A 26,074-nucleotide genomic window follows, 5' to 3' on the forward strand; every position below is an offset into this window, starting at 1 on the left:
TTCTCAGCAGAGCCAACAGCTACCACAAGACACCAAGGCAGGAATGAGCTTGGTGTGTTCAATGAGGAAGGAGCCCAGGATGGCGAGCGCTGTGAGCTGGGGAGACCTTAGGAGATGCCCTGGCAAAGCAGGAGATTGTTGGTGGCCTTCCTGGAGCACATAAAGGGTGGATTTGCCCTCAAGCAGAGAAGGGATGCCACCGAGACAGATGTTTCTGTTTCCAGAATGTTTACTAATGAAGTCCTTGAGTGGTCAGGTTGGTGATGCAGGAACAATAGGCTTGGATGAAGAGAGCTACACAGGCACACTGAGCACCCCCTTCTCCCTCTTCACTAAGTCCTCTTGCTATAAGCCAACAACCTGGTGGAAGTTCATTTTCGCCTCTATCAAATCAGGCTGTACCTCCTTCTTTCCCACTTCACGGTTATTTTACCCAGCGGTGAATTGTGGCTCCTCTCCCGACCCCTTGCATAACTTAAACCTTTTATTATGTCTCTTAATCCTTTTTAAGCGTGAATTCTATTTCCTCAAACAGCTGCTTCACTCCATGTGTATACATGAAAGCAGCCCAAGGTTTGAAATGTTTTTCACATTCCTTTACAAGGCTCCTCACAGTAATGCCTTACCTATCCAGTACTTTAGGGCTCACAAGGACGTATGTATTTTTTTTCCTTACTTACACCTCATAATAAATAATGCTGCCTGAAAGGAGGTTAGAGGGGGAGTGAGCCAAAGCATAAGAGACTCTTAAAAGCTGAGAACAAACTGAGGGTTGATGGGGGGTGGGAGGGAAGGGAGGGTGGGTGATGGGTATTGAGGAGGGCACCTTTTGGGATGAGCACTGGGTGTTGTATGGAAACCAATTTGACAATCAACTTCATATATTGAAAAAAATAAAAAAATAAAAATAATGCTGCCTGGTTATCAATGAATCAGAACCTTGGAAACTGACAGTTAATTTTAGTATTTTGATCTATGGAATTAAGCCATTTGATTCTTAGGAGGCCCCCTGCTTGAGTTTGCTCACCTGAGTTTAGAAGGGTGGAGACCAAGCAGTGCAGCCTTCCCAGGCCAAGGTCTTTGAAAAGGAAAAAGAAAGGAAGCTAACACTGAAACCTGCCATGTGCCACATTCCTACACCATTATTTCTAACGCCATTTTAACCCTAATGCACATTCAGGTCCTCTGCTTCTCCCCTCCTAATAATACACACAGTCCATAATTAATATTATTGCAAATGATGAACATAATAGCAAAAACTGCGCCAGGTGGAAGAAAAACATCTTACCGATTAAGAACTGACTAAAGATCACATCTACTATTAAAAACTGCAAAAACTGGCCCAGGAAAAAGTAAGCTTGAGAGAAATCTTACCAAGACGATGGCTAAGAGTGCTTACAGGAAAACTGGCTACTGATTCAAAAAAATGACAAAAGAACAAAATCTTGACAAAATCTAGAGTGGCAAAATTTGACCTGGTAAAGGTGGACCCGCTGGAAATCATGGCCACAAAAGGGACTCTGCAATAGGAAAAGTTCTAATAGGGAAAATGCGATGAGGACCAAAAGCTGAAGACTCAGGCTGTCTTCACAAAATTTACAGAACTGAGGGTGCCCGGGTGGCTTAGTTGGTTAAACATCTGACTCTTGGTTTGAGCTCAGGTCATGATCTTGGGGTTTTGTGAGTTCAAGCCTTGCATTGGGTTCTGCACTGACTGTGCAAAGCCTGCCTGGGATTCTCTCGATCCCTCTCACTCTGCTGCTCCCCCACTCGTGCTGTCTCTCTCTCAAAATAACTTGAATTGATACCAATTAAACTAATTTCATTAAAATAGAAAGGAAAATATAAAAGCTTGGAGAGAGTTCAACTGGATAACTGTTTCACACCTCCCCTCGCCTCGAATCTCCAATCTCCCCCACCCATGGTCCCTCCAAGCTGAGGATCTCACTTCTTACTTCCCTGAGCAAATTAAAGCAGGCAGGACAGAATCCCCAGACTCTCAGTGCTCCCACTCCTCACAGCTGCATCTGGCGCTCTTATCTCTGCCTTCCTCCTGTCCCCAAAGACGGGCTCCCCAGCCGGTGCCTAAAGTCAGCTCCAACTGAGCACGAGATCCCGTCACCTCTTGCCTGCTCAAGGGCAGCAAACAGCAATTCTCACCTTTCTGTCCTACATCCTCAGTATTGGGCCTATTTGACCATCTTATTTCCCATATTTAAAAACAAAAACCTCTCTTGTTCCCAGCCCACGTCCTGTCAGCCACCATCTCTTCTTTGCTTCCCTTTGTGGCAAAATTCCCCAAAGAGTGGTTTGCATTCATCTTCTGCAAAAAGTTTAGAAGGGTGGAGACCAAGCAGTGCACCCCTCCCCACCCCCCAAACTGTCCCCATGGAGATCACCCATGACCTCCAACTTGATCAATTGTGTAGTCAACTCATCTGACTTAACCTACCACAGTTACTTGACAGTTGATATCTGTTGCCTCCACTTGGCTTCCACTTGCATGCACTGTTCTCTTGATTTTTGCCTACGTTGGTGTTCTCTCCTCTCAGAGTCTCCTTTGCTGGCTCATCTTCTCCTGGACTTCTTATATTGAGCCTTTGCTCAGTCCCTGGACCAGTTCCATTTCCTGTCTTCCTCCATTGATGATCATACCCAGTCCCTGGTTTAAATGCCATCTTTAGTTTTTTTTTACTTCAGTCCAGACTTTTCCCTCAAAATCCGGAGTTGTATATCCAGCTTCCCACTCAACATCAACCACGGAGATCTAACAGGCATTTCAAATTCAACACATCCCAAACTTGCGATCATCTTTTCCCATCAATACCCCCCAATCCCACCAAGCCTTCCCTATCTTTGTTGATTGCAACTACATTCTTTAGTTGCTCAGAGAAAGAACTTTGGGGTCTAGCTTGGCTACTCTCATTCCCTCACATGCCACGTCCGGCCCATCAGGAAATCCTACTGGCTTTACTTTCACATGTATCCAGAATCTGACTATCCTTGCTACCTCTACTGCTACCATCCCATTTATGTGAGCCATCATCCTAGCTCACCTTGCTTACCACAGTAGCCTCTACTTCTATCCTTGCCTCCTATCAGCTAATTTAGAGAACTATCTTCCTGAAACTTTGGTCAGATCAGATCATTGCTCTACTTAAGAGCCTATAATGACTCCCAATGGCACTCCAGAGTCAAGCCCTTCCAATGCCTCCTGGCTCAGGCAATCTGGCCCCTCTCCAACATCTTCCCCTACTCCTCTTCCCCTCATTCCCTTCTCTCAAATCACACTGGTCCCCTTACTGCTTCTCTGACATAATAGATTATGCTCCCACCCTTGAGCCTCTGCTCCCATGAGTCCCTCTGCCAAGCATATCTCCCCCCCCCCCAAATATCCATTTAGATGACTCCTTCACCTCCTTCAAGTCTTGGTTCAAATCTCACCTCCAAAAAAATGCTTTCCCTGCGTACCATATTTAGTAGCAAAATCCACACCTCCCCCCATTCTGCTGTTCTTTTTTTCCATAGCACATAGTACCTTTTAACATATTATATAATTTACTTATTTCTTATGTTTAGCATCCGGCTCTCCCTGCTAGAAAATAAACTCAACAAGGACAAAGAGTCTGGTCTGCTTTGTTTACTGATATATTCTAAGAAAAGCAATGCCCAGCACATAGATATTCAGTATTTATTGAATGATGAACCATGTCATATACACTAACAAAATAAATTGGCTTAATGACATTATCTCCAGAAAAATACTTTGGGGGAAAAAAGTCATCGATGTTGGTATAATTCTGATTCTTTACAAAAAAAAGATTTGCTAGACTGAAATAAAGGGTCAAAACCTCCACAGGGTCAAAGTGCTAGTTAAAATAGTGATGTAAAATAGCACAGTAAAAATATACTGTGCCACCAGACTGTGAAATGTTCGACATAACTTATCTCATGTATTATTAGGCCCCCTGCACAGATGACAAGACTGAGTTTCAGAAAGTCAAGTCTCTATGCCTCTACTCTTGCCGTTCTATCTGCCCCCTACCTCACTGAAAGACTTTTCCTAGTAAATTTTTAAATAATAGGTTGCATGAGAATGAGAATAACTTACTGTTTCCTATTAAATTTCCTCACTACAAATGATTTGCCACTGACCACATTTGAAAAGTGGGACCTTAGATTCAAACAGTGCATACACACCATGGTAGACTCTCCCACTGGGCACAAGGGGACAGAGCAAAGTGAATGTAAGCAGCATCTGACTTGCAAACATTGTCCTAAAAACTTTATAATGTGTGAGTCATAAAAAAAATCCTCCATCCCAATCATTTCCTTCTCCTCTTCTCACCAAAACATTATGGCACAACACTGATGTTGGTCATTTTACTTGGATTTTTAAAAATGTACAGATTCTTTTAAATTTTTTAAATATTGAGGGGCACCGGGGTGGCTCAGTTGGTTGAGCATCAGACTTTGGCTCAGGTCATGATCTCACAGTTCGTGGGTTCAAGCCCCCCATCAGACTCTGTGCTGACAGCTCAGAGCCTGGAGCCTGCTTTGGATTCTGTGTTTCCCTCTCTCTCTGCCCCTCCCTGGTTCATGCTCTGTCTCTCAAAAATGAACAAACATTAAAAAGAGAAATTTTTTTAAGTATCGAATGGACATGTTTTAAGTAGTAATAAGCATACCCTATATGGTAGGCAAAACAATGCCTCCTCAAGAATTTCTATATCCTAATCCCCAAAACCTGTGAATGTGTTACCTTACATGGCAAAAAGGAACATTGCAGATGTGATTAATTTAAGGATCTGGAGATGGGAAGTTTATTCTGGACTATCTAGGTGGGCCCACTGTAATCATAAGGGTCCTTATAAGAGGGAGCAGGAGAGCCAGTCAGAGGCCATAGGACAATGGACACAGACACTAAGTGACGTCCATGTTGTTAGGAGGCCACAAGCCAAAGAATAAGAACAGAAGAGTTTCTAGAAGCTGGAAAAGGCAAGGAATGGATTCTCACAGAGAGTTTCCCTGCCAACACCTAGATTTTAACCATGTAAGACCCATTTTCATACTTCTCACCTAATAAATGTGCTCTCTTGAGCCACCAAGTTTATAATCCTTTGTTACAGCAACAATAGGAAATTCATACAACCTACAAACACGGTGCCATCGAAATGCTGAAATCCCTTGGTGCAACCAGTATTGAGCATGCTGGCACCTGCATTAGGGAAGCTACCAGCAAATTGAGAGCCACAGAACCACAGCAGGGTCTCCACTGACTCCAGTATTGCACCTGACATCCATTCGAGAAAGACTAAAAGACTTCCCTGCCTCGGCCCCTCCCTCCTTTGCAGAAGAAACATCTTGCACCGTTGCTGATGTTCCACTATTGATGGGAATGAGGCGGCCTTGGTGCCCACACCAAGAAACCCCAAAGAGAAATAAAATCAGTCACTGTCTTGGGTTACCTGTTCTGTTGATGGATGAGAACCCGCCAAGGGCAGAATCAGTTTACTTGACATTTTGCAAAAGAAAAAAGAGCCATAGAGGAACCTCAGATTGTGAGAATAGCTTTTAATTTTAAAACAACTGAAGCAATAAATCATCCATCTCTCTTTCCATCACAGGCAATGCTCTCCCCAAACAGTTGAGATATTTTAACAGCAGCTGTGACTAGTGCAAAATAAAATAAATACCAACTCTTTCAGGAGTCAACCTCAAACCTGCTGGGCAGGTGGGCGCAGGCAGCAGGCTCAGCCTCTGCCCAGGCCGATAGGAGCGGCGAGATTTACACCATACATCATCACACCCAGCTCTGAATGGACCACACAATACCTGGGGAGGGGAAACCACAAGAGAATGTTGCCTAAGGTGAAGCAAATATGCCCAGCACCCTCATGTAGCCAGCATCCCTGGCACACGGAAGATGCTTGAAAAATAAGTGCAAAGTTAGCTTCTAAGCAAAGCTGAAGGAACGCAGTTTGGGGCTCATTTGCTTTAGTTTTGTTTTGGTTTTTTTTTTTTATTGGAGTCTTATACATACTGGTTTTTACATAGAAAGTCTTCTGCTGTCTGGAAGGCATTCTGTGCCTCACCGAGCTGACTCCAGCGAAAATATGTGTGTTGCTTCTGTCTATTGGGAGAATTACCTTCCACACGTGGCATCTCACTGCTGACTCCACACCATCTAGAACCTAGAGCAGCACCTGTCCAAGTGCAATGCCAGCCACATGTCTAATTTTAATTTTGGTAGCCATATTAAAAAAAAAGAGAGAAAAAGGAATAAGTGAAATTTTATTAACAGCTTATTTATCTAAAATATTGTCATGTTAGCATGTAACCAATATAAAATACTGATGAAATATTTGACGTTCCCTTCTTTTTGGTACCAAGCCTTCAAAATCTGGTGTATGTTTTACATGAACAGCACAATCTCGATTTGGACAAGCCAAATTTCAAGAGGTCACTAGCTACATGTGGCTACTGACCCTTACACCCAGTAGCACAGATCCAGCACATTTTAATACAAACTCTTTCAAGATGATTTACGGTGTAGGGAATCTTCATGGCACTGGGTAGGTGATCTTATACACCAACGTAAGAGTACAAAATCTTGCTCTGTAACCTAGGATTTCTGACCGAGGCAAAGGGTGAAATCACATTCCATCTAATCCCATCCCCTGCTCCTGCTCAGCACCTGCCATCTCCTCAACAGACTACAGAGATACTGTAATTTACCAACAGTGATGCTCACAAGAGGAAGAGACATCCTTTCTGTGACAGACAACTTTCTCAGTACTTACTTGGGGATCATAGCTATGACTGAATTAGAGTAAGAAAATCGTCTACACACGTTACAGATTTATTTGCTGAAAGTGGTGCCGAGCCTTTTCATCGCAGGAGGTGTTTTAAACAGACTTTTTCATTTTGGAAGGGGATGGGAACAAGGTATCTTGTGGACTAAGAAGTGGCAAGTTTCAAGAATGGGAGAGAAAGAGGATAATTACCAAAGGAAGTGGGAAGAGAAGTTGGGGTGGGGACACTAAAATGATGCAGATTATAAACTGGGGAGTACGACCTATAACAAACCAACAAGTTACATCTAACCTCTGTGTGCTCCCTCATCCCACATGTTTAACCCCCATAGTAACTATAGGAAAATAAAAATAGAATCGAATGTTAGGGCAGGAGGGGACTTCTGAGCTGATCCAGCCTACCGCACTCATTGTAAAGAAAAAGGCCCAGAGAGGTAAAAGGCCCACGGCACCTGGAGTGGCGTCGGGCCACGAACCCGGGTACGCACACTGGACACTGCAGGTCATGGGAAAGAATGATGTTGGGAGTCACAGGCTCAAGCTACTTGTGCCGGGCTTCCTGTAGCTCAAAGTGAGTGTGGGGGAACAGCAGGCACATTCTCTTATAGTTGGAAGAAAACAGCCGTGTCAATTCAAAATACCGAAGCAATGTTGATATAAATGGCATTAAAACATGATTCTTCCAGTAGTCCTTTCTGCATGCTTTTTTCCCTTAAAAAAAATCCCCCAATCTGAACCAAAACTGGATTTCTGATCAGTTATATGGGCATTCAGATCAATTGACAAAATAAAAACTTTGATACATTTTCCAAAGACACATTCATTGGGATTTTACACAAATGGATATCAAAAGATATTTACAGGAAAAAAAAGGTGCACTCTTTCACACGTACACCCACACACGGTGAGAATTTCACAATTACACCACCACGCCTCACACAGAGGACTCCTAACAGGCTGATAATCTGACAAAATCCACACATTATTCCAGTTTTCAGTCACAAATAATCTCGTCAACATACATGGTAAAATTAAGGAGTATGTTCCAGACTTTTATTCCAGGGAAATCTGCCTCGTATATATTAAGGTATACATATAAACACACTTTTAAAAGCAAGAAAGAAACACATTATTTGCTCCAGTTTTTCCCCAACTCTCAATCTGAAATAAAGAATAGCACATATACAAAACTTTGCCTTGTAGAAATAGCCCTTTGTTTTGTGAGGCAGGAAAAAAAGGCAGCCATAGTAATATTCTCTTACAATATGTTTAGGCATCAAAAGGGCTAAGTTTATTTTTCTACTTGAAGAAGTTAAATAATGGATAGCCTATAATCTTGTTCTGATTTTACACCATTTTGCAAAGTTTTATTACAAAATTTTTATTTTGTTCAAAATACACATGCTATCTTTGTTCGCATTTCAATCCAAACCCCCAGTTATCCCCCGACCCCCGAAGAAGGCCTTCACTTTGTAAGAGCATTGAAAACGAGTCATTTTTCATGTGTGTTTGGAGTCAGTATTCTAGGACACTCAGCCAAGGAGACTGGATTTTGTAAGGCTGCTTTGTGTGGGAATTTCTACAGGAGCCAGGGACTCATGTGACAGAGTGGGGCTGCTTTAGGATCTCCAAAACAACACTAAAAGGCGGCACTGGTGGGCACAACCGAGTAGAGTTACTGCACCATAAGCGCCCTCCTCATGCCAATTGCATTTGTTCCCAAATTGAAGAAAACATCAGACGAGAGAAGGAGGGAGCACACTCTACTGGGACCCACACGGCATACCACCTGCTACTCTTTCAAGGGTCACCGTATCAAACCTCACGTATCTATCCTCAAAGCACAGCTGGAAAGAGAGAGCAGGTGTTATTGTGCAGATAAGGAAGCTGAGGCACAGGGAGGATGAGGGTCTTGCCCAGCTAGGGGCAGCACCCAAGTCTCCAGGCTCCCAGCCTCCGGCTCAGTGCTCCTCAGACATACAGCGTAGCTAATCTCCTGTAAAAGGAGCCCCGATCTTGACCAGAATCCTGACTGCTCACAACTCACCGTGTTGCAATCCACTTGTCCATGTGGTATTTTACCCAACTGGTTCTACTTTATTTTCCTACAGTTTCTAGACAGATCCTTTCTACCAATCAAATACACGTTAGGCAGACTGCAGTAGATCCTTCTTCATTTGACTGGATAATCTGAAATAGAAACTCCAGAGACTCTAGAATTCGGTACAGAGCTGCAGGAAGATTATACACCACTCTTGTTGCACTTTTTCATCACATTTGAAACCCTGATCTAATCCCAGGTTGCAACAAAAATACTAAAACACCAAAATGGAAATGATGGTTTTTCACAATGTCATATAAAGCTTCCTTGCATCTGAAGCCCTGAAGGTGCCCAAGATCACACTGCTGGTCACAGCAAACAAGCAGCAAAGGCAAGTCAGGAGGTGATTAGCCCAGAAAGGGCCAAGAGGAGACTCTAGCCCCAGAAAAATGTAAAAATGGAGGCAGGCGAAGAGCTCAGGGACAAGAAAATTACAGACAAATTTGGGGCACTTAGTGGGATTCCAGGGAGTTGTTACGTGTTATGGTAAGATTAGCTATTTTAACTAAAAATACATACTATGCCTTAGGGAGAAGGGCTGCTGAGAACCAGAATTCATCTACTTTTATTTGGCAAAGAACAATGTTGTGCTGCTGTGGGCATCCGGCATTCTCCCACAAAATGTCACAAACCCAGGTGGATTCTTGACAACACTTTTTTAAAGGGACAACTCAGCCCTTTTTACTCCTGAAAATCTAAGTGGGGAACCAATTTTTAAAACTGATCCTGAGTTATAGTTTCTTTAAAATAGTTACTTGCTTTTCTCAGCTATGCTTAAGACCAACTGCTTTAACCTTTAAAAACTAGCCCGTCATAGATTTCCTGGTTGACGATAACAGTCTCACCCTCACACATTCACACAATCACATTATGAATTTTGATACGATTAAATTAAAAATACCTTTCATTGCAGATGCTCTTATCTTCTATACATGGACAGGTCAGAAATTGTGTGTAATGAAAAAACTATGTCACAAATAAAGCCCATCCCATTACTGATTTTTGATATGAAACAAAAATGGGCTTCTCATTTATTTGGGGGTGAGGCCACACCATGGGCCCCCAAAGCATAACAGAGGGCTGATGGCACATTCCCATTTTTGGTGTGACACTGGCAGATCCCCCACCAGCAGTATAAATACTTTTTTTTTTTTAATCATCCTCTCCTTGAACATTTATAAAAAGAAAAACTATCTACAGTAGTGTATCATCACTAATAGAAATTCCTTCCCAGTTCTATTTCAGAAGGCGTCAAATGATGTTCTTTAAATAAACTATAAATACCCCCATGTATTCCTTCATTTCATGTCTGGCTGTCCCAACTTCTGCTTTTTTTTTTTTTTTTTTTTTTTTTTTTTTTTTTTTTTTTGGCAAATTAAAAAGGCGTGTGGCTTCTTCTGGCCAACTGGCACATCTGAGGCTCAGCGTGGTACCCTGTGGTAAAAGTACATGTAGCCCAGGTCCTTAGGGGGCCTTTCTGAGGCACACACCCTGTGGTCATTGTAGATCACCCATCTGAAAACAAAAGAGAAGAATTCGATGATTTCAGTCAGTCCCAGGAAGCTTAGCGGAAAAAAAGTTACTGCTCCATCCTTATAATAGTCAAGATGTCTTAAGACAACCAAACCCAAGCCTGTTGTATAAAAAGGAACAGAACACTGGTGGGAATTTACTACTACTTTTTTTATTCTTGAGCTCAAAAGTGGTCATTAAAGGGGTTTCCAAACATTTTAAACCCTTTGATCTCATAACCCCTTTTGTAGAAATCCATAGATGGCCTCAGAAATTAAGTCAAAGAATTATGTACGACAGCACTTATTTCAGCCTGAGACATAAAACTAGGTAAAAGTAAGAAGTAAAGAGCCATGTGGTGAACTACTGTACAACTATTAAAATGTCTTCAAGGAATATTTGGTAAAGTGGGAAAATTATTTCAATACGGTATGAAGTGGAGAAAAAGGTTAAAAAATTGTATGTGCTGTGTGCATACTTTACTCTTTTAGAAAAGTTGTAAATACATACGTACATTTATATATAGCATATGTACATAGACATATACCCTCTCCCAACGAAAATAATAAAACAAAGAGAAGGGTTATCAAAATATAAACAATGATTATCTTTAGGCTTTCAAATGACATATCCTTTGCATGTTTTTGCACTTTACAAATTCCTTGCCATGAACTGTATGGCTTTTTAAATTATAATTAAGCTCATTTTCTTAAGAAGAATATTTTGCTTAGTAATAAAAAAAATTCTCACTATAAATCAAGTGTCTGTGTGCAACTGTTTCATTAATCAAGTTAAGATGACAGCACTAAAAGACGTACCAAAAAGGGGCACAACCAAGTCGCAGGGGTGGGGGGACGTGTCTCCCCTGCAGTGCATCTTGTTGTATGAGAGATCAACATCCCACCAGGACAGGGCAAGACTCCATTTCTCCAGCATCCCAGGGGCTGAGCATTGCCTCAAGCAGGAGGCCGACACACAGGCTGCTCAGAGGAAAGCTCAAGGAAGACAAACCAGTGGGGTGTGTGGGGATCCAGCCCAAGGAGAAGGTTCTGAAGAGAGCAGCAACCTCACATGCCGTAGATGTCTTATTCCCGGCTCACCACACACATAGCAGTTCTACTTAAGAAGCCAAGAAGCCCACTGTAAGGCCACAATAAGGCAAAACAGTGGATGTTTAGGGACGCCAGATAAAACACAGGATACCCAGTTAGATTTAAATGGCAGGCAAGCAACAAACAATTTTTTAGTGTAAATACATCCCACGTAATACTGAAGACATGTTTATACTAAAAAGTTATTCGTTGTTTATCTGAAATTCAAATTTCCAGGGCATCCAGTTTTCTCATTTTGTTGGCTAAAACTGGCAATCCTATGGAGGTCCCAAATATCTACACATTCGGCTGCAGGATGTATCTTAATTTTGGGAAGTCACTTTGGTATAATGGTTGAGAGAGGCTTTGAATACCAGCTACTTACAGGCTAAGTTCAAGCTATTCAACTTCTCTGAGCCTCCTGTGTCTTGATGTGTAAAATGGCTTTAAGAGTATATCCCTACAAAACCATTGTTGAGAGCCAAATGAAATAATATAACAATAATATACACCTAGTAGAGTCCCTGGCATACAGTAGGTGCTTAATAAAACATGGATATCATTTACCTTCTAAAAAAGACTTACCTTCCTTCCTTTTTAATATGGCAAACATAATGGCCACTCATTGTAGATGTTCCCATGTGACTGATGAACGCAAATAATTCATACACTATGAAAGAAGAAACACCTCTGTTACAAGGCAGCATTACCAGAAACCAAAGCCGCTTCTGATTAGAATTTAAAGCCAAGAACAGTGGGGGCGCCTATGGGGCTCAGTTGGTTAAGCATCCGACTTCAGCTCAGGTCATGATCTCACAGTTTGTGAGTTTGAGCCCTGCACCGGGCTCTGTGCTGACAGCTCAGAGCCTGAAGGAGCCTGCTTCAGATTCTGTGTCTCCCTCTCTCTCTGCCCCTTCCCCACTCTTGCTGTCTCTACCTCTCATAAATAAATGAACTTAAAAAAAATTAAAGCCAACAACAGTGAACCCTAGCAACTGTTTAGATTGAAAGACAAAGACTGTTTACCTTGCTATGCTGAGAACACACACACCCACCCACCCACACACACACCCAAAGTGACATCAAATTTGACCTGCAAATTCATCACAACACAGGACATAAACTATCAAAGCACAGCTGACATTAGATTCCTATCTGGAAGGGGCTTTAAAATCCCATAGCCAAGTCTGGTAGCAAGCTCATGGGTCTAACGGGGAAGTCCTGGCTCTCTCACTTCTAAGCAGCATGAGAGCAGAAAGTGGTTTCCTCTTTCTGAGCTCGTTTCTTCACAGTGATTAAAAAATCCACCCACTTCACAAGGTTGTATAAGGCGTAAGTGAGCAATTCAGACTAAAATACTATACAAATGTCAGGATTATGAGGAAGACAGCAGAGAGCTGTTGTCATTTATAGAAAAGGCTAATGCTTCACAGTAGGCTTCTTGTGGATTCTGACTTGCTCACAACGATACAGGACCAAAATTCAGACTTCACGCTTTCTGAAGAAGAAAATACAGAGCCTTAGTGTAAGACCGATGTTTATTCTCTAACAAGTACCTCCTGCCATCTAGCAAAGTATTCTGGACATCCCCATTCTGAATGAATTTCAGCTCATGCTCCCCGGGCCAGACCTCAATCTAAAAACACTGAGTGGGCTCCATGGACTGGTACCCATCCACTCTGCAAACTGTTACAGGCCACGACGGAGTGTTTACAAACTTTCATAATAATTTCAGAACAGTATTCATGTCTGTTGAATCTAATAAGGAAAGAAAATCAGCTTACCTGTTCATTTTTCTAGTGCTTAATTTGTATTGCATTTTCCAAAGTATTGTTTCTGGACACACTCTTTCCCTTGACCCTCCCTCTCTAATTCCTTCTCTCCTTTGCTGTTCACTCAGGCTCATCCACTTACTTTCCCACAAGTCCCGACCTTACTCCCCCTTCACTTCACATCACGCACTGCTGATCACCTGCTCCTTCCTCAAATATTTGCCCCCAGGACACAACTGTCTCTTGGTTGTTCAGCTGCCTCGTGGGCTCCTCCTCGTCTCCCTGACCTTCAAACACTGATGACCTGGAACTTAGACCTCAGACCTTTCTTTTCTCCATTCTACACACTCTCTTCGGGTGATCTCATCCCATTGCATGGAGTTAAATGGAATTATTTTCTTAATTTCTGGAATGTTCATTGCTAATGCCCAGAAATACAATTGAATTTTGTATGCTGATCTTGTTTCTTATAATCTTGTTAAATCCATTTATTAGTCCTAAAAGTTTTTAGTGAATTCCTTTGGATTTTCTATATACAAAATTATATCATCTGCAAATAGACAGAAGTTATACTTCTTCTTTGCTAACTTGGATGCCTTTTATTTCTTTTTCTTGCCTAATTGCCTTAGCTAGAATATTCTATTACAATGCTAAATAGAAATGGCAAGAGTGGACATCCCTGTCTTGTTCCTGACCTTAGAGGAAAAACATTTAGTCTTTCACCATTACGCATGATATGAGCTATGGGGTTTTTGTAGATGCTCTTTGTCAGGTTGAGAAAGCTCCTTTCATTTCCAGTTTGTTGAGCATTCCCTCTTCGGCCTTATCCACCTCAGTTAATGGTGATTCCATTCTTCCATTCAGGACAAAATTTTGACTTCTCTTTGACACCCATCTTTATTTTTCTTTTCGGTAAATTTTTTTGAGTATAGTTGACACACAATGTTATATCAGTTTCATGTCTCCTCAGGCTCTTTACACACATCCAATGCATCAGCAAATCCTGTCAGCATTTCCTTCAAAATATATCCAGCATCCAACCACTTTTTACCACCTCCACTAGTAATGCCTGATCCTAGTTACTGTCATCACTTGTCTGAATTTTTACAACAGCCCCCTATCTGGGCTCCTTGCTTCCTCCCTCGCCCTCTACTGACTATTCTCAGTATGGCTGTCACAGTGGTCTTTATTTTTTTTTTTAAATTTTTTTTCAACGTTTTTTATTTATTTTTGGGACAGAGAGAGACAGAGCATGAACGGGGGAGGGGCAGAGAGAGAGGGAGACACAGAATCGGAAACAGGCTCCAGGCTCCGAGCCATCAGCCCAGAGCCTGACGCGGGGCTCGAACTCACGGACCGCGAGATCGTGACCTGGCTGAAGTCGGACGCTTAACCGACTGCGCCACCCAGGCGCCCCCACAGTGGTCTTTAAATGGAAGTCAAACTGTGATTACTACTATTCAAAATCTTCCCAGTGGCATCCTGTATCTCACAGTAAACTCTTCCTCTCACAATGACCTATGAGGCCAATCTCCTGCCCCTCTCCCCCTCACTCCACCCTGGCTACTTCCCCTATCCCCTTCACATCACCTCAGCTACTTCCCCCCTCCCCCTCACTCCACCCCAACTATTCCCTTGCTCCCCCTCACTCCATCCCAGCTATTCCCCTTCTCCCCCTCACTCCACCTGGGCTACTCCCCTTCTCCCCCACACTCCACCCCTGCTACACACCATCCCCCTTACTCCACCATGGCTACTCCCCCCTCCCCCTCACTCCACCCTGGCTACTCCCCTTCTCCCCCTCACTCCATCCCAGCTACTCTAACCTCCTGGTTACTCCTCAAACACCCAGCATGTTCTGGCCTTCAAGCCTCTATTATTGTTCCCTCTCCGAAACTATTCTTTCAGATGTCATTTACTTACTTCACTCCTTACTTCATTGAGACCATGGATGAAATATCACCTCGGAGAGGACTTCCTGAACCACCTTGTAAAAGAGCAACTCTCCCTTCCACCCCCACCCTCACTCCTAAGCTCACCCCCAACCTTGCTTTATTACTGTCCACACAGCATGAAGTAACTCCTGTCACATTACATACTTACTTGTGTGTTTATTTATTGTCTATCTCCTTTTATCTCAGATTAGAATATATCTCCATAAGGATAAGAAGTCGGTCTGTTATGTTTACTGAAATATTCCTGACACAGAGAATGGTGGCTTAGCATGCAATAGATGCTTCATAGGTATTTGCTGAACATATAAATAAATGTATGAATTAGAGAACAACTCCGTTCACTCCATTTCTTCACTTGTTTTTATATCATCTTATATTGTATATATTTTATAAACCACCTACCAAAATATAAATTAGTAAAATAATTATTAAAAAAGGGGGTTCCTGGTAGGCTCAGTCAAGCATCTGACTCTTGATTTCAGCTCAGGTCACAATCTTACAGTTTGTGACTTCGGGGCCCACGTCGGGCTGCAAGCTGACAGTGTGGAGCCTGCTTGAGATTTATTCTTTACCTCTCTCTCTGCCCATCCCTCCCTCCCTCCCCTCTCTCTCTCTCAAAATAAACTTTAAAAAAATAATTATTAAAAAAGATATCATTCAGAGGGGATTGCTTTTCCCATCATTAACTAAATTTTTGTTGTTAGCTGTCATATCAACTGATGACTAAGTCAATCAATCAATAAATAAAATCCAAGTTTAAAACCTGAAACCAGGCAAAAACAATTATGAGTGGCAATCATTTTGCCTGGCACTTAGTTTTTGAAATAGTGACCCAAGCACCCTTTTTGGTCTTCCCTCCCCTTGGCACCCCCAACACTAAGAACCTACCCTACAGTAAGCAAGGGAGAGTGTGGGCAGAGACCGGTTCATGTTTCTAGACCCTGGCTGGTTTTTAAAACTCTTTGGAATGGGGTGTCTGGGTGGCTCAGTTGGTTAAGCATCCAACTTCAGCTCAGGTCATGATCTCAGTGGTTCTCGGGTTCAAGCCCCACATCTGCCTCTGTGCGACAGCTCGGAGCCTGGAGCCTGCAGCCTGCTTCGGTTTCTGTGTCTCCCTCTCTCTCTGCACCATCCCCCCCCCCCATTAACTCTCTCTCTCTCTCTCTCAAAAATGAATAAACATTAAAAAAAATTTTTTTTAACTCTTTGGAATAATTCTATATCAAATTCCAATACTTCAGTCTGAGATACAGTACTGGTCTCCCAAAATGAAGCTGCTCTCTTAGAGTCTTCATGAAATAAAGACAGGACATGATACCCTAACCAAGACTTCCCCCCTCCCACGGAACTGATCCCCAAAACAATGATGTAAATAATTGAACAGAGTATCTAATGAACATTGCTCACATTAAGCACGGGTCATACAATGAAACATGGCTTAGACCCCAACACAGCCAATGAGTTGACAAAACAAGACAGAGAAAGGGATGGATCCATACATTCCCAAGCCCCCAAAGGCATTTCTCCTCTCTTTGGTTAAAAACAATTCAATGTAGGGGCGCCTGGGTGGCGTAGTCGGTTAAGCGTCCGACTTCAGCCGGGTCACGATCTCGCGGTCCCTGAGTTCGAGCCCCACGTCAGGCTCTGGGCTGATGGCTTGGAGCCTGTTTCCGATTCTGTGTCTCCCTCTCTCTCTGCCCCTCCCCCGTTCATGCTCTGTCTCTCTCTGTCCCAAAAATAAATAAAAAACGTTGAAAAAAAAAAAAAAAAAAAAAAAAAACACAATTCAATGTATACTCAGAATCATAAAAATGAATTAAAGAAAAAAAAAGGATTAGCATAAATCTTAGTCCTATAATTAAAATTAACAATGTTTATCAATATAAGCAACCACCCCATGCATTATTCAAGACCTCCTGCTGGAACCGCCAGCAAAAGAGAGCATCTCTCCCAATGCATTTGCAAAAACTCAACAGGTAAGAAATCTCAATTGATATTTGCTTCCAAAAGAGAAAGTGAAGGCGAATAAACCCAACAGGGCAGCTACTGCTGATTCTTCTCCAAGTTCCCAGAGGCCTCCCTCTAAAAAAACAGCATCAGTGCACACACTCCCAAAAAATGTGCAGACCCCTCTTCACGGAGATAGAAAAAGCAGTTTGAGGCAAGGCAAATCATTTTTTAAATACTGACTTGCAACAGAGAAACTCTGGAAGTACCCGGAAGAGCTGGACAAAACTGCCTAAACCACTATGTCCCTCTAGAAAGCCAGAATTAAACAGTGTCTCCAACTCACATCTTTCCCCCTCACTTCCCTCTCCCAACAAAACTTGTCCTTTTTTGAACATTAGAAAAATGTGTCCAACCTTCCTAATATGAAGAATTTTTTAATATCAAAATTTTACCACCACTGCCCCTAAACAATAAAACAGCGACTATACCCTGATTTTATTCTTTGAGAAAGGACTGTCAGAAAACAAGGGTGGCACGTGGAAAACAGAGGAGCCAGGCAGCCTGCCCTTTCATGTCATATGGAGGAATAGCCACCCAAGGGTTGTCTAGGGTAGGGACTGGCATACTATGATGGCTCATAAGCCAAATCCAGCCCTCAGACTACTTCTGTACTGCCAAGGAGAAAGGAAGGAGGAGAGGGACAAAAATACCAGATGACATAATTATGGCCCACAAAGCCTGAAACATTTACTCTCCGGCCCTTTAGAGGAAAGGCTTGCTGGCCTCAGTCTAGGGGAATGAAAGTTCATCTCACTGCTTACTACTGACTAAAGGTCCCAGACTTAGTAAAGTTACTCATTAACTTGTAGATTTTTGTTTGGTAAAAGTACAAAAAATTTCTTTCCAGTGGATTGTATACCCTCAAGGATTTATGACCCTGAGACACTAATTTTATATTTAACTCAGCAGTCAAATTATCTTTCAACATCCTGGCTTCTCCGATGCTTTGAACCAGTAATAAAAACTAACTGGTCCCCTCAGTAATTAATGAGTCAAAGAAAATCTGTGATACGTGCTCAGTTTATATGTACCTGAAAATCATGATTTTACCTTTTTGAAAAGTATAGTTCAACAACTCGTAATGACCTAAAGCAACTCTAGATTCGGAAGTGCAGTTCAATGAATTTATATTTGTTAAGCCATTATAGCATCTATATGCTGTATATTTGAAAAGCAGTACTATCTTGTAAGGGTGTGACACATTAGTTAGTCTACAGAGCATGCACAGAGTACACAAACACCAACAGATTCCTTGAAAGGACCAGCGAGACCCCAGGGGCTCCACAGCTTTTTGGTAAGAAACCCAAACTGAGTCTTCCAACTGAATCTTCCTAACTGGAATAACTGGATCCATTACCCACCTCTAACTCCTTCTGTACAACGGTGGGGGGGGGGGGGTGGTGGATATCATTCCCAATTTATTAACATTTGACTCACAAATACCTTATATCTGCAAACAATTTCTACCCAGAACAGCTTGATTTCCCTCATCACTGCTCTGAGAAAAGAACACAGTGGGAGGTGGGGGGGAGAGAACAGGGTAGATTTGGATTTGGAGCTTTGAGAAAACTTCAGAATTCCCAAAAAAAGCAAAAGGAGCATTTGGGTAAATCAAGAACAGCTTAAGGCAGCTGACAACAAAGACAGAGTCTTAAAGAGCCTACAAATGGGCTCCCCAACCTCAGCCAGCTCAAAATTACCAAAACCTCTTGACTTCTCTTTCTTATACTGCCTAAAACTCTAAATATCAACCAATCCCCTCCAAAGCTTAATAGTTCTCAGTCATTCATACTTTAGTATAAATTAGCTTATTTCAGACTGGCTTCCTCTTAACTTCCAATAATACCATTTAAAAAAAAAAAAAAGGCCTATAGGAATTACAAGCAGATACTGAAATGCATGGGCTCAGGAGCCCAGCTGCATTAAGTGTGTGTTGCTTTCCAGTAGACCACCTGTGTTTAGCTCCGTTGCGTGGTTGTACCTCCTGCTCTGTGGATCCTATTCCCGTTGCATCCCTCAGGGACCCTGACACTTTGGGAGACCCACCATTATATAAATGTCTCTCTGCTCCCCTTGCTGGAAAATCTCAGCTGCAGTAGAAGCTGTCTGTGCCATTACAGCGATGCGGCTGAAGGAGCCAGAGCAGATTTTGAGTAATCACAGCCTAATCACATTTTAATTACATTGGCAATCAGTGAGTTCTTAAAAAAAAAGAAAGAAAGAAAGAAAGAAAGAAAGAAAGAAAGAAAGAAAGATTAAATGCTCGTTAAGCACAACACAGAAACAGAAATAATTTTGCAAATGGCAAAAGCCCAGATAGGTCAGACTGAAAGGCCTGATTTTTGCACTTTTTATAATATTTAAAAACTCAACAGAAAGTTAGGTGATAGCCCTACAATGTGCAGAATATGATGATAAATAGAGCCTTTTGAAAAACAGACTCCTCCTTCCCTTCCAATTTAGAAAATCTTCAGTAAGATGAAGGAGGAGGTACACAGGTTTCAAAATCAGACAGACCTGAATTCCAAGCTGGTTCTCCCACCACCAAGTCACCTAACTTGTCAGGTCCCTATTTCCTCATCTGAACACCCAGCCGTAAGGAGTGAAGGAAAGCTGTGGAGGAAGTAGCTGGTGCCTTAGCAGGCATTCAATAAGTGACACGCTATTTCACCCAGTGTTGTTAGCATTAACCCTTCTTTTTTCTTAATTTTTCTAAATGTTTATTTTTGAGAGAGAGAGAGAGACAGAGACAGAGTTCTACTGAGGGAGGGGGAGAGAGGGAGGGAGACATAGAATCTGAAGCAGGCTCCCAGGCTCTGAGCTGTCGCCACAGAGCCTGACGCAGGGCCCCAACTCACAAACCACAAGATCACGACCTGAGCCAGTCAGACACTTAACCGACTGAGCCACCCAGGTGCCCCAGTACAAGTGCTTCAGTAATCCCTGTCCTTATATAGTCACTTTTTTCCTAATTCAAACACCTATCTTGCCATTATTTTCCACATTAACATGGTATAGTGATGTCCCAGCAGCCACTGTCCTCCTTCTTAAGGCAATGGTAACCTAACCTGGCTTGTAGGGTGGTGGTTCCCAAAGTTTGGCTGAATTAGAACCACCTAGAGGGCTTGCTGACTCCTAAATTGCTGGACCACCTGTGAGGTCCTAATTCGATAGGTCTAGAGTAGCGCCCAAGAATATTCATTTCTAACCAGTTCACAGATGACGCTGATATTCCTGGTCCAGGGCTACTCCCTTCCCTTTTCAGATCACAAGCTAGGAAGGAAGGTCTCCACCCTCAGGTTCCATGAGTGGGTCCAGTGATCAGGGGAAGGCTGGGCAGCACATGACTCAGATTCTCAGGACCTTCGCTAAGAACTCCAGGACAGTACTCCGCTGGATTTTAACCTGGAGACATACATTGTAGGAGGCACTGGAAGTCACCTCAGGGCCATTAGGGAGACACTGTCTGAGAGTGGCACCAACCCAGAGGAAGCAGAGCCAAGGGGAACAAACAGATATAAGGGTTTCAGTCCCAGGGGCGCCTGGGTGGCTCAGTCAGTTAAGCATCTGGACTTGTGATTTCAGCTTAGGTCATGATCCCAGGGTGGTGGGATCGAGCCCTGTGCTGGGCTCCTCGTGGAGCATGGAGCCTGCTTAAGATTCTCTCTGTCTCTTTCCCTCTGCCCCCTCTCCCCCTCACACTAGCACATTCCGTCTCTCTCTCTAAAACAAACTAAAAAAAAGGGGGGGGGGGGGTTCAGTCCCAGAATCAAGGGCATGGTCTCCCTGGGACTGTCCAGGTTTTATGATACAATACTTCCCTTTTTGCTTAGATAAGCTTGGCTCAGCTCTCCTTCCACTTACAGCAGAACCGGAAAACGGAGTTTGTTGGTTTTACTTGGTTTTCCTGTCGGTTTTGGCTCTCCATTTTGCTCCTAAATAACAATTACCTAAACCATTAAATTGTCTCCATTACCACCAAGTCAAATGTCTCCACCAAGTCACCAACCCAAAAAGAGATCCAAAGCAATGTTTTGGGAATGTAAACAACCTACCCCACACAGAATACACATCTCCCAAGGTGAACCTCTATGAGTTTAATGTAATTCTAACCGAATCCCTACAGAATGGCCAATTACAAGATCAGGAACTTTCCAAAATTCAGCAGTAACAATTTAGAAAACATAATGGGGAAAAATTATATTTAAAAATACATTAAAATTATATTCATAAGTAACAGAAAATGTAATTCTGAGAAGACACTAAACCACAAATACACAGGAAGTTTATGAAGAAAACCATATAGCTTTGCAAGGGCGGGCGAAGGGAGAGGTGAATAAAAAAAAAAAAAAAAAAAAAGGATAAATAGCAAGTTTCTGGCCAGAAAAACTCAATATTGTCGAGCTACCAGGTATTCCCAAGCTAATATGCAATATATGAAACTCTCATACAAATCAATAAAAAACAGATGAAACCTCAATAAAAAATGGGAAAATGGACCAAAGGAAATGAGGAAGTGATTAACACAAGAAGAAAAACAACCAGCCAATAAAAATATGAAAACTAAGGGCAGTACTTAGCCTGACGGCACTGGTGCGAGGGACAGGGGAGCAAGAGAGTCACCAGAGCTGGCTTTTGGGGGCCAATGTAATAATCTGCATTAAAACCCTGAAAATACACAGTTTTGACTCAAAAACTTCACTTCTGAAATTTACCCTAAGGAAATAATCAAATAATTTTTAATAGAGAAAAAAGTAAGGGAGCACAGAAGAGAAAAAAACTTAAACATGGAACAAATGGTTACTATCTGGACAGTGACTGAAGGAGGTATTGTTGTACTTCTGTAAACAGAATTCATCCTTTAAGACATGTATTATTTAAAAATAATTGCTATTATCTTCTGGATGTAAAAATAACCCTATTATTTGAAACTCTTTCTACAACTGTCTTTTATTTATATAATGATTAGTTGGCCTAAAATCAGGTGTATAAATTGGCATACGTTCAACGATTTAGACTTACATATATGTACACACACAGGGGAAAAGCAGGTTATAAACAGCATGTACAGAATGAATGTTTGCTTTTTTTATTGTGGTTGTTTTTAATTTTATTTATTTTGAGAGACAGAGCACACAAGTGGGGGAGGGACAGACAGAGAATGAGAATCCCAAGTAGGCACTGCACTGAGAGTGCCCACCCCCCATACCAACATGGGGCTCAATCCCACAAACTGTGATATCATGACCTGAGCTGAAATCAAGAGTCAGATGTTTAACCGACTGAGTCACTGAGACGTCCCATGAATGTTCTACTTTCATAAATATACATATTTATATTCATTTTTATACAGTTTCATAGAAAGGCCTAAAGAACACACACAAAATATTAATAGTGGTTATGACTGGGAAGTAGGATTGTGAGTAATTTTTATTTTCTTCTTTTCATATATCTGCACTTTCTCAAGTTGCTAAAATTATTAAATACCCTTTTTAATTATAAGAAAAATAATATAAATGTTAATATTTTTAAAAAAAGAAGTGACTGACATTTGAGTTTGGGAGTGCTAATGCAGCTAAGTATAAGAAATCATCTTTTTCTTTTCCTGTGATTTATGTGATAGAACACAAAACGGTACACTACCAATTCCTCCATCTGGCACTTAATGGAGACAGCAAAAACTTTATCTCCCAACATTCATTCATCCTTCATTCAATCATTCATTTTTATGATCACCTCCCATGGGCAAGGCAGATGGTGCTGGAAAGTCTACTTTAAAAACATCCGTTTTTCTTAAAAATCAGATACAAAACGCAATGGGTAAGTTAGGGTGGGTTATACTTCTTTGGCTTTTCATAATTAAAATTTTCACCTACTACTGCTTTTAGATGCAGTATATTCTATACCTGATTTCTCATGGTGCATCACTGTCTCCTTCCCTACCCTCACCCACAGGAGCCCTAAATTTGGGGGCAGTGAAGAATAAGACCACAGAGCTTGGCCCCAAGTGCCTGCAATTTAAGGATGCTTAAAAGCATCATCGTGACATCCCATTCAAGGATGAAACTCAAAACCAGCAGCACCAGAAGTACCTGCAGATCACTCCAAGTCAGTAAGCCCAGGGAGATGATGTGGCTGTTCCAGACCATTAATGACCATCTGTAAGAGAGTGACTGGTCCTTCCAAGCTCCATCAGAAAACAGGAAAATGTAAGGATCAGATTCTCCCTCTTTCTGCAGCCAAATATCTTGGCAGCTTTACAATGGCCCCATCTTGTGGTTTATTCCTTCCATGAGGAGGACGTACCATCCCCAAAGAAAGTCCATTACAGAAAATCAAGGAAGAAGTGGACCGATAGATATGTAACATGTAATAAAATCCTGCTCATGAATTATTGAGTAACATCCATTAGTCACCAATTTCCAAAAAGTAATACAAGACTCTTAGAAGAATATGGAAATTGGGAGAACTAGATCTCATCATTTTCTTACCCAGTCGGGATAACAAGTTTCAGTGAAGAAATTCCTATTTTATATAAAAGAAGAAGAAAGTTTCCCTCCCACCGTCTATCTCTAGAGGTAAATCAATATACACATTACAGATTCTGTAAGACCACTAATGCGTGGACCATTAATGAGAGCTACAGCTTTATTATTACAGGAAAAAATGCTGCTAATGTAAAATTAATTAAATCCAATTATTTTTTACTTGGTACTTTCTATGTGCTAGACACCATGAGCTTTATAAAAATAAAACAGCCTCTCCCTTCCACAAGCTCCCAAACAGGAGATGCAAATATTTACATAAATAATTTTATGTTGCAAGATGAATTTGAAACTTCTAATAACAAAAGAATAAACATTATGTTATAGGGGTTTCAGTCACAGGCTCTGGAGGCAGATTACCTGGATTGGAATTCTGATTCTACACCCATCACTAGCTAGCTATGTGACCTCGACAAGCTTAACCTTCTCTTCTACCTCATTTTTTTCATTTATAAAATGGACATAATGATATCTACCTCATAGGATTATTGTGAGGATTAACTGTGGCACAAACGGAAGTATCATTAATATCAGTATAATTATTACTGGCATGAGATAAGGAAGCACTAATTATGAAGATCCTGGGAAAGCAGTCCCACGGAATAGAATCTGTGGCCAAGTTCTGAATAATGGTAAGGATTTTAGTGGGAAGTGATGGGAGAGAAGGGCATTTCACAATTAAGGATTAACCTGAGCAAAGGCCTAGAAGTAGGGAGAGTCGATGCCCTGAGTAAGCTGGTGGTGTGGCTACAGCAGCAAGGCAGCTGAGCTATATGTGGTGGGGGAAGGAGGTGTGCAAAAGAAATAATGCTGAGCAATGAGGCGCGCTGGCCTCTGACTCAAGGAGGTGGTGACCACCAGGCTAATAAGACAACACTCTTCTAGAGGCGATGACAGCTCAAGAAGCAGGGCATCATAGTGGTAAAGAACATGAGATTCTGGGTTTGAATTCTAGCTCCATCTCTTTTTTTTTTTTTAATTTTTTTTTTTAACATTTATTTATTTTTGAGACAGAGAGACAGAGCATGAACAGGGGAGGGGCAGAGAGAGAGGGAGACACAGAATCCGAAACAGGCTCCAGGCTCTGAGCTGTCAGCACAGAGCCCGACGCGGGGCTCGAACTCACGGACCGTGAGATCATGACCTGAGCCGAAGTCGGAAGCTCAACTGACCGAGCCACCCAGGCGCCCCTCTAGCTCCATCTCTTAAGAGCTGTGTGACTTGGGCAAGGATGTAATCTTTCTGTGCCTCTGTTTTCTCACATGTAAAATAGGTGTGTTGAAGATTAAATGAGGGTCTATATACCAAGTTCTTAGAATAAGTGCCCGGCACCTAGTGATACATATGTGTTTGCTATTAAAAGGTTGAATACTGTATGACTCTTGATCTCAGAGTCGTGAGTTTGAGCCCCACACTGGGTGTAGAGATTACTAAAATAAATAAATAAATAAACTAACTAACTTAAAAAAAAAGTAGAATACTGGCCTCTTCCTCTTGATAGCTGTTCAGAAAATTATGAGCAGTTGGTATGGGCAATGACAGGGTCAAGGGTATAAGACTGCTTTTCAATTATTCAAAAAAATACTACCATGAAAGTAAATGCTCTCATTTGGACAAAAATTTCCACGGTCCATGAAAAAAATTTATCTCAAAGGAGTGACAAACTGACAGCAATCACTAAGCTTAAGCACACACAGTTCTAGGCAACACGACTCTTAAGTTTGTCCAAGACTTCATCGGGTCACCACGGCCATGAAAAAATGGCAAAATGCACCATTTACGAGAAGACGGTATCTGTGTTGATTGTGGATGATGGCAAAGGTTTTAATGTGAGTTGGGGTGGGGGGAGGAGGGCATGAGCCAACGGATGGTCACGATTGCTCAGACGATCCCTAAGGCAAGAACTTACTTCCAGATCCATCCTTGACTCTAGGTCCTTCAGGCTTGGCCTCAGAAATAATGTTTGCATTGGCGTTATTCTCCATCTCGATCACAAAGTCACTGTCCTCCTCAAACTCAGGGTGACTAAAGATCCAATCCAGGGCTCTTTCCAGGTTATTATTCTAATAAAATAAAACATTTTTACAATGAATGCAGTCCCAGGGCCTCATTATATCCTGCCCACTTGAACCAGGATGTCAAGCAGATAAGACAGGAGGCCTGAATTCATTAGTCCTAAGTGCTTCTGAGTGAGAAGCTCTGACCCTGCATATGAAATGCACATTTAGCTGGTATTCTCTGAGTCTCCCAACTGGGGTCTGTAATTGGATTCA

The 26,074-nt window shown here is 41.9% G+C and overlaps 1 protein-coding gene across 1 annotated transcript in view; it reads right to left on the bottom strand.

The window, feature by feature from the left end:
* Positions 1 to 5,559: 5,559 nt before the first annotated feature.
* Positions 5,560 to 26,074, bottom strand: part of USP13 (ubiquitin specific peptidase 13) — a 119,359-nt gene continuing 98,844 nt past the window's right edge. The window contains exons 19-21 of the mRNA XM_042998705.1: positions 25,711 to 25,864; positions 12,105 to 12,189; positions 5,560 to 10,431 (exon numbers count right to left, since the gene is read on the bottom strand). Coding sequence (XP_042854639.1) covers positions 10,338 to 10,431; positions 12,105 to 12,189; positions 25,711 to 25,864 — 333 coding nt within the window. The 3' untranslated portion in view covers positions 5,560 to 10,337. The remainder of the gene's footprint in view (positions 10,432 to 12,104; positions 12,190 to 25,710; positions 25,865 to 26,074) is intronic.

The sequence above is a fragment of the Panthera tigris genome, chromosome C2, assembly GCF_018350195.1.
Source record: "Panthera tigris isolate Pti1 chromosome C2, P.tigris_Pti1_mat1.1, whole genome shotgun sequence".
Lineage (NCBI taxonomy): Eukaryota > Metazoa > Chordata > Mammalia > Carnivora > Felidae > Panthera > Panthera tigris.